At 42.4% G+C, this 9,736-nt stretch overlaps 1 protein-coding gene across 2 annotated transcripts in view; it reads right to left on the minus strand.

Annotated features, from left to right (window-relative positions):
* Positions 1-8,393, minus strand: part of fgf13a (fibroblast growth factor 13a) — a 126,203-nt gene extending 117,810 nt beyond the window's left edge. The window contains exons 1-2 of one of the 2 annotated variants that reach the window (XM_054792409.1): positions 8,053-8,393; positions 7,676-7,834 (exon numbers count right to left, since the gene is read on the minus strand). In XM_054792409.1, coding sequence (XP_054648384.1) covers positions 7,676-7,724 — 49 coding nt within the window. In that variant the 5' untranslated portion in view covers positions 7,725-7,834; positions 8,053-8,393. The remainder of the gene's footprint in view (positions 1-7,675; positions 7,835-8,052) is intronic. The other variant, XM_054792407.1, reaches the window with a different exon arrangement.
* Between the last annotated feature and the right edge of the window lie 1,343 nt (positions 8,394-9,736).

Below are 9,736 nucleotides of genomic sequence, written 5' to 3' on the forward strand. Positions count from 1 at the left end.
TGCTGACTGTTGTTGCACATTTTTCGGCATTTCTTTTGTAGCGCATCACAAAATATCCACTTTTGAACACCCTTCGGTTGAGGTACGGGTCACAGGAGTGTGCTGTGCTTGCCCAACTTCAACTATACGTTCATGACGTCGGAGATTTAAAGTTGAAACAACGTTGCAAAATAGTTGTATTGGTAAAGTGAGACATGTTTATTTTACTATTATTATTATTATTATTTCATGATCATTACTAATTCTGTTTTGTCAGATGTACAGAGTCCATCCATCCAGCCATCTTCTATGCCGCTTGTCCTCACTAGGGTGTGCTGGAGCCTATCCCAGCTGACTTTGGGCGAGAGGCGGGGTACACCCTGGACTGGTCGCGTAGCAAATTTGGAACATTATTTTCCAACGGTCAATTCAACATCAGAACCAGACAGTGAATCGATGCCATAAATGCACAAAATGCACGTTGTTTCAACGTTGTGATTGTGTTGCTCAACGTCATGACTTCATTCAACAATTGATCAAGGTTGTTTCAATGTCGTGTGCCTGCTGGGTGTCTTGTGTCGAGTGAAGTGGAACCAAGTCAGCCAAGTGAAAGTTGTACTACTGCTCGTGTTGTTCTGTTGATCTTGTTAGAGCCCGTTGGCGAACTTCCATATTTTTTCAATAGCTGACGCAGCTATCGCCAACCGTCCGCACACCCTGCAGCACAAAGGCAAGACTAATTAGGATTGACCCAATTGAACAGAACCATTTTGTCGGTTTTGACGAGAAGACAGTTGGAATAAACCGAAACAATGCCTGGAAATACTTCATGTAGGCAAAAAGGAGGTACAGTTTACTTAAATATTCGTATGTTTTTACTAGAGATGCACAACATCTTTTTTTTCAAACTGACACCAATAACTTCGTGCTTCTCAAGACCGGGATGATACGATAACGTTTTTATATCTACTTTTTCAAATGTAGATGGAAGTGTAGTTTGTGCACACGTGGAGGTAAGAAGGACTGGAACTAATTAGTACCTGTTGATTAGTCCTAATGAAATATGATGACATCACTACTATCAGGAGAACCAGAGTATAGAGGGGGAGGAGCCACCTGCTGTGGCCCAGCAAGGTGCACTGTATTCGGGCACACGCTCCGAACAGGCGGTGTGACGCCACGGAGGTCTCTGGCAAACCTTTTGCACTTTCAGGTGGCTGCTAAGGTTTTTTGTGTGCTCCATTGGGTTTTTTCCCCCCTCATGGCGGAGCACTTGGTACAACTACCACGTAAATGTCTTCCTCGGAAAGTGAATGTTTGTTAACAAGCAGGAGAAAACAGAAGCGCTTGATTGACGGGTTTGTTTTTAACTTATTGGTTATCAGAGCTCTTTTTAACGTGATCGTATTTATCAGTATGACCTCATAATTCCCTTTCATCAACCCCGTAATGATCGCGCACGCCCAGTTTTTACCAGTTTGACTAACAGTTCAACTCCAGAACAGGATGCTTTATTCATGAATCTATTTTGGAAAAACTGTGATAGAGCCAAGCTGCAAAATTGGAAGCATGGTGTGGCGAGGTGATAGCGGACTGATTGGTCCGCTATTGTTTGTCACCAGCCACAGCCGTTGCAGTTTTTAGAGTTCTACTTTTAAAAATTAACTTCTATTGAATTTTTAGGAAGCAACATTTTTTTTTTTACACCATCAGTGCTTTCCCAGCGATGAGATAAAAAAAGGACTTCCGTGGGAGGGACAACTGGGTATTGTCTGCATGACAATGGTACATTTCTAAAAATAGCCTGGAAAAATGCATAGAGATTTCCAGTGCTGGGGAGGTGAAGATTATCAGTTCAAATAAAAGGCAGGAGGGAATCCACGAAGGCAAAGAGGAGCACTGGTACCCCCGATACCAACCTAACCCTGTGAACACACAAAAGCTAATTGGAATGATGTACTTGATTTCAAATGTGTGTCCCATATATTTGTTGATTGAAGGATTTGGTGCTATCTAAGCTAGCTAAGTTCCGCTAGTGCGTATTACAGTATATGTACAGTAGCATGTTATGATGAATGTAGCTGTTACTACATGCTCACAGCATGGATAGAAAACCACTAAGCTTTTGTTTTTGGAGCCTTTTTTCGAGGGCTTTTTAGGTGGAATAGGTGAATCCCATCACATGCATTGTTAGCTGCCTCTGTTTAGCTGTTTTTATAGTGCACGTTTCCTTTTAAGGAAGGTTCTCCACAAGATGCAAGCATCACAGATGGTCATCAAACGGAGTCTTACTCACGGTGCAAATAGCACAACAGATAAGTTAACACAGTGAACTACTTTCCAGTATGTGGGTAACATCTCGTAAGCGCTAACAATAACCACGTAGCTTTAACCATTAGTTACAACGTGCCCGCAAGGCATGCTGGGTACTCCCCTCAACGCTGCAATGTAATTGTCAGCTAATTGACAGCTTGTTTAGTTCATGCCTTATTTTGGACTTTCATGCCTTTATTTTGAAGTATTTCCTGTATTGTTCTGTTTTTGTTTCTGTAGTCTTTACTTTGCTGTGCTGATTTTTGTCAGTCTTGGGTGGATTCTGTTGTTGGTCCCTGCCAGCATTTGAGTCCTGTTCTCTGCATCTTTGGGGTCGCCGCCACAACACGTGACAATAACGAGGTATTTGACGTACAATGATGTGCACATTGTCTTTCAACTCAGTGCACGCTGACATGTGCCCGTCATGAATGTTTTGGTTGTAAAGTGCACATGTGAGTCAATGACTTCATGTTCTGTTAAATCAGGTTTAAAAACGTTGTGGCCGGTTATGCAAATTAGATCACAACGTCATCTAGCATCCCACCGCCACAGACACCCTGCAGTCGGCTACATCGCGTACAGTATTTACACCTGCACCGTTCAACAAGAAGCAGAGCTGGTTTGATGCCAACCGTCCACGTCCCAGCAATTACTGACCATTTATTACTTACTTACCATTTTCTTACAGGGAAAAGTACACAAATCCACTGATATCCACAGCTTACGAGACAAGACGGCTCGGACTAACAGTCAAAGCTGAGCCAGTTAAGACGGTGATGTTCCGCTGTTAACACTCATCCATGTGCTGATCTAACCGGACTTCTCAGGCTGAGGAGCGGAGGGGAGCGGATTCGTCATACATCCACACATCAGTGTCGTCGCCACACGTTAGCTTCACAAGGACAGCCAGGGATCTAACGCCACGTGAATCACTGGTGTTGATGTCGGCCACGCCGTATGTGTTGAACACACACACACACACACACACACACACACACACACTGAAAGTGTGGCCTTGACTGGCCGACCCGCACGAGGGGAAATTTGATTAGTCTCACCAAATGAACACATCGGTAACTTAGTTAAACTTGGATTACACAGCGGAGATACGCAGGTGTTATGTAGAGGTGATGTAACTCGTAGCAACATTAGACCCCCACTCTTATCCAGCCATTTTCATGATTATTATGCTAACAAATTCTGAAAATTATAATACATTTTGTGGTTAGCCGTGTTAGCCCAGTTAGCCCAGTCTCTCGCTCTATGCACTTGCTTCGTCCATTGTTGCCTTAAACGTTCCTCTTTTGTAAAAGAAAACAAACTTGCAGTATCACTCAGATACTACTAACATCCAGCAGCAACACAACATTTTGGCATGACTACTGTTTGGATGAAAAATATACAGAACCAAGTCCACCATCTACCCGGAGAAGCGTTTGTTTACTCTGCTGAAGCTGAGAGGGGTCACCCCGATGACACCACTTCTGCAAATGAGGCTGACGCCATCAACTACAAAGGTCATTTTTGCAACCGTTCGCTTTCAAAAACTGAACAATGTAGAACATCATTACAAACAATATATAACAATATTATTTAACTCCTTCAATACCAAATACATAGTTATATGTTTTATAAACCTGAACGCCCAATCCCAGCAAAGTATTTATACATCTTTTACGTTTCTTTATGCACGAACTCCCCACTAATGCATTTGGCTTCACAGCAATTTTAAGCCATAAAAGCGGCCACTAGGTAGCAGAAGTGCTAAGAGCTCGTCATGGATGATGTGGACGGAAGAAACACACATGACAGGAAGGAGGAAGTTGGACAGCATGGAGAAGTGCAGCGTGCAGAATGTTACGCATTGTAGGGAAATTTTAACGCATGCACACGCACACATAGTTCAGTTCCAGATGTGAAAATTGTAAATAGTTCATGGTGTTAATACATTTTTATTTGGATTTTATTTTGAAAAAACCCTTTTTGTGTTATGTTGGTATGGTTGTTGAGATATTTCATCAAGGTGAAAGTTATGCTTGAAATGTATCAAGCTGGTTTTCTCCCTTTTTTAGTCAGGAACTGATATTTTCCTAAAACTTACCTACGTTTTACTGCTGATTGCTAAAAAACGGAAAACGGTAGAAACAAACTTTCTTTTCTGATGAAAGATGGGAGTGTAATGTTTCTTTTGGTAGGTCCCATGTTTAGATACAACCCAATAATCTGTGTGCCTTGAAGTCCAGATGGTCTAAAATGGCCGCTACTGAAGGGGTTGTCTTTTGAAAAGTTATGTGTACATGATGGCAGGTCTGCTAGCAGTGCCCATTTAGCGTGATAATCCAGCAAGAATGTGCATTTTTGTTGTTTCTGATGTCACCTCTTAAGAGTGCCAAAGCAACCACAGACGAGCGTCACCATGAGCAGGATGTGACTGCGCCGTGTTGAATATCGTAAGTGAAGAGGTGAAGATGTCCGTGCCACGGAAGCTGAGTGAGTCAGCCATTCACAGCGCCCATTGATTTGGAGGGGGAGTTGGAGAGGGAAAGATGCTCGAGAGGTTAATCTTGGAATCAATTTTTTGGAGCACATATTTTCTTCTCACTCGCTCTTGTCAGCACTAAACAACAAACACACACTTTGGAAGTTAGTTTCTTTTGTAAGTGTCACGTGGCATGGCTAATATCACACAAAACAGACAGCTAGGGTACGAGTATCAGCACTAGCGACGCACTGACGGCTGCAGGTGCCACACAGCTCATCAGGAGCAATGAAAGTGTCTCTGGAGACAATCACCTTGCAGCAAGCCACAACGGTTGGTGGCGTTACACGATACAGTCAAGGGCTCTTCAGAGAGCATACACAGGATCAAGGAACCATAATTATGGAAGGATGACGTCACACCCATAAATCTGGACGTTCTTGGGTTGTTTTTGGGGCAGGTGGAATAAAAGTTTGCCGGATTAGCATATAGTTGCATCCAGACGGCAACGGATCACTGAGTGAAAACGATGTAATACACGAGGCACACCTGCGTGTGGCGCCGTCAACTCACACCAGAAGAGAGCCCGTTGTTTTCCGCTTTCCAAGACTTACATCACGACTTACGAGAAGTGGAATTACGTCTGCGAGTCATCGTGGAGAATAAGGCAACAAAATATCAGGAGAATGTCGACTGAGGTGAGTCGTGTGCGTCCAAATATTCCAATATTATGTCGGCTTGTCGGTAAAGCTCAGTTCTGGTAACGTGACGGAGAGGAGGCGGCGCTGGGTTGGTGACATGATTGTTCTTGTATCTCCTGTAGACACGGCAACAACAAGCCGCCGTTTTCAGGTTTTCCCACTTTGGAAGCTCAACAAATGCCATTTCAGGTCACCGAGAAGACCCTCCCCGTGTGGATGACTGACTGAAACCACAAAATAGTTTGCTGTTTTAACCTGAAAACGTTTCTGTGTGGATAGCCCCCACTTTAAAAAAAAAAAAAAACACTCCAATGAGGGGAAATTACCTGTGCCGTACAGGTGAGAAAATCAAGCGCTCCTGCCTGTGTCGTAATTTCCCCTGACAAACATTCACTTCCGAGGAAGTTGTTTTGTGTGCTCGTTGTAGCAAAAGCTCCTCGATGAGGGAAAAACGCACGGAGCTCACAAACAACCTCATCAGCCACCTGAAACGCCAGCGCAGCAGCCTTTGAAAAGTGCAAAAGGTTTGCCAGAAACCTCCGTGGCGTCACACCAGCTGTTCGGAGCGTGTGTCCAAATACAGTGCACCTTGCTGGGCCACAGCAGGTGGCTCCTCCCCCTCTATACTCTGGTTCTCCTGATAGTAGTGATGTGGTAGTAGTGATGTCATCATATTTCATTAGGACTAATCAACAGGTACTAATTAGTTCCAGTCCTTCTTACCTCCACGTGTGCACAAACTGCACTTGCATCTACATTTTTAAAGAGTTATCAATGATCAGTAGCATATCGGTCTTGGGAAGCACAAAGTTCTCAGTATCGGTATCGGTTTGGAAAAAAAAGAAGTGGTGCATCTGTAATAAAAACATCTTGTTCTTGTCTTATTTTGCATTTTGTCAAATGCAAGCTGCACCGTCTTGTCATGAAATGTAAGATGTGAGAAATTAGAGTTGAAACATTTCTGCGTTTTGGGGGAGGGGTGATGGTGGATGGGTCCCGGGGTCAAACCAGCTGCGAGCGTGTGATACAGGAGAGAGCACGCGTCAAGCTCAGGCCCGGGGGACAAATCTGGCCTGCACTGCAAATTCATACGGCCCGCAGAAACATTTGGAAAAGATCATGGAGGGGGCCCGCCTCACGGACCTTATCAAACTACGTGCTTACAGCGATCTGCATAATTAAGCGGTTCCTCTGGTATGAACTACTCCTCTGGCATTGGAAACTACACTGGATTCTTAGTAAGGGCGCCAGATTCAGACCAGAAGTCCAAATAATTGAACTGTAAACGACTAAAAACGGCAGCACTTGAACTATGACACCTCATCTGTGCCGAATAATAAGACAGTCCAAAGTCGTCATCTGAACTACAGCAAAGCATGCTGGGAAATGCCTAATCTGCCCAGTCCACAGCTGCACACGCTTCCGGGTTACACATCCTCCAAACTGCTGCTTTTGTGTTGATACAAGTAGCTTAGTAGCTTCGTGTAGCTTTTGCCCGAATGATGAAGAGGTGGTCCTTCACCAAGCACGGAACAAACAGTCGTTTATCCGCAGCATCGGAAAGTCCACATTTCAAGCAGGAATGAGCGGGCATATAAACATATAGAAAATCTATGCGCACCCATATAACACCCATATACTCCCGCCGCAAGGCATGCTGGGTAGCTTGTGGTACTCTTTCTCCCAACATTTTGATGTGCTTTGTCGCATTTTTGCTAGATTGCAAAATATGTTGTACTGTCATGAAGATACTCTTGATATCCAATGTTTGTACACATTCCATACGTTTCCTTCCGGTCCACGCATGTGCACGCACACACACGCACACACGCACACACACACGCACACACCAGCCCTGACTCCAGCGTGTCTCCATGGCGATGCACGGCCCTTCCAATGCTTTAGGGACACTCAATCAGGCTAAAATGTACGGGATTCCATGCGTTTCAACAGGATGCCAGACGTGTCCCACATGTCCGCTCGCATCCTTCTTCTTCAACATGCTGCATTGCAATCACCAAAATAAAAGCTCATCGTGCACACGATGTGGGCCTGCGAGGCGTCCACATGCTGACAAGCGTCATCGTTCACAGTGACCCGGTGCACCATGCAGGGGGGGGATGAATGGAGAACCCTCTTTTCTATGATGGTTTTAGAAAAGGTCAAGCATTCTCTACTTGAGAAAGGAAGCACCTCTTACCCTTGGAAGCATCCTTGTCTTCTTTAGGCTTCGCCACTTTTCCGCTCATAGATCCCAGTTTGGATGCGTAATTCCCGATTTAGACAAGAATCCCTCGGATGGCTGCCGGTGCCCTCAATCAAATCCTTCCCAGGGAGTCCAGGTGCTGAGATAAGGCTTCTGTTGGGGGGGGGGGGGGGCAGAGGGCAAACATTCACACAAATGGAGGATTTTTACGCGCAATCAGGAGGCAGCAATGAGACAATGGACCCCCTCTCTCCATCTGTGTGCGCGTGCGGTGGGGGGAAAACAAACTGTGTGGTGATGATGATGATGATGATGATGGTGATGCCGCCATATGTCACACACGCGCGCACACACACCAACATGTATCCTACCTTATCTCGTCCTCGCTGTGCGCTACATCAATGCACATGGATGAAAGCCCCCACCGTCAAGCTTGCACACACCAACAAAAAACGAGCAGCAGTGGAGGATGGATGCTTGAAAGGCGCCAAGTAGGAGAGGGGGGGGGGAGTCCTATGTAGAAACAAAGCCCTGGAGGGAGGCCATCCAGCCTGGCTTCTTCTTCTTCTTCTTCTTCTTCTTCTTCTTCTTCTGAGAGGAGCTTCTCTTGTCTGAGCCGTTTTTTCCTCTCAGCCACAATCAACAGGATACGCGAGCACAGCGCGCTCCCACCCACGTCACGCGCACACCGATTGGCTTGCTCCTATCGATGCCCCCACCCCCTTTTTCATTCCTAATCCTATTTAGTACTTTTATTTCTATCGCAGCCGATGTGGATGAAAAAAGGCTTCACTTGGTAGCGAAATGCTGGGGGGGTGATGCAGCCTCTCGTCCTTGCGATCTCTGCGCATTTTCTCAACCCCCCCACCACAACCACCACCACCACCATGATCACGTGACGTGCAGGCTGGATTTCAATGGTTTTTGTACTTGAGGCAAAAAATGCTTTGGTTTGCAGGAGGAAGTCTTTAAATTGCTGACTAAACAATACATTCCAATAAATACTCATATTAGTAGTACTCGTAGCAGTAGTAGCAGTAGACCTAGTATTATTATTAGCAGTAGTAGTAGTAGTAGTAGTAGGCCTAGTATTAGTAGTAGTAGTAGTAGTAGTAGTAGTAGTAGACCTAGTATTAGTATTAGTAGTAGTAGCAGTAGTAGTAGTAGTAGACCTAGTATTAGTATTAGTAGTAGTAGTAGTAGTAGTAGTAGTAGACCTAGTATTAGTATTAGTAGTAGTAGCAGTAGTAGTAGTAGTAGACCTAGTATTAGTAGTAGTAGTAGTAGTAGTAGTAGTAGTAGTAGACTTATTATTATTATTATTATTATTATTATTATTATTATTATTATTATTATTATTATTATTAATAGTAGTAGTAGTAGTAGACTTATTATTATTATTATTATTATTATTATTATTAATAGTAGTAGTAGTAGTAGACTTATTATTATTATTATTATTATAATTATTATTATTATTATTAATAGTAGTAGTAGTAGTAGACTTATTATTATTATTATTATTATTATTATTATTATTATTATTATTATTATTAATAGTAGTAGTAGTAGTAGACTTATTATTATTATTATTATTATTATTATTATTATTATTATTATTATTATTATTAATAGTAGTAGTAGTAGTAGACTTATTATTATTATTATTATTATTATTATTATTATTATTATTATTATTATTAATAGTAGTAGTAGTAGTAGACTTATTATTATTATTATTATTATTATTATTATTAATAGTAGTAGTAGTAGACCTAGTATTAGTAGTAGTAGTAGTAGCAGTAGTAGTAGTAGTAGTAGTAGTAGACTTATTATTATTATTATTATTATTATTATTATTATTATTATTAATAGTAGTAGTAGTAGTAGACTTATTATTATTATTATTATTATTATTATTATTATTATTATTAATAGTAGTAGTAGTAGTAGACTTATTATTATTATTATTATTATTATTATTAATAGTAGTAGTAGTAGACCTAGTATTAGTAGTAGTAGTAGTAGCAGTAGTAGTAGTAGTAGTAGTAGTAG

This window comes from Dunckerocampus dactyliophorus, chromosome 11, assembly GCF_027744805.1.
Source record: "Dunckerocampus dactyliophorus isolate RoL2022-P2 chromosome 11, RoL_Ddac_1.1, whole genome shotgun sequence".
NCBI lineage: Eukaryota > Metazoa > Chordata > Actinopteri > Syngnathiformes > Syngnathidae > Dunckerocampus > Dunckerocampus dactyliophorus.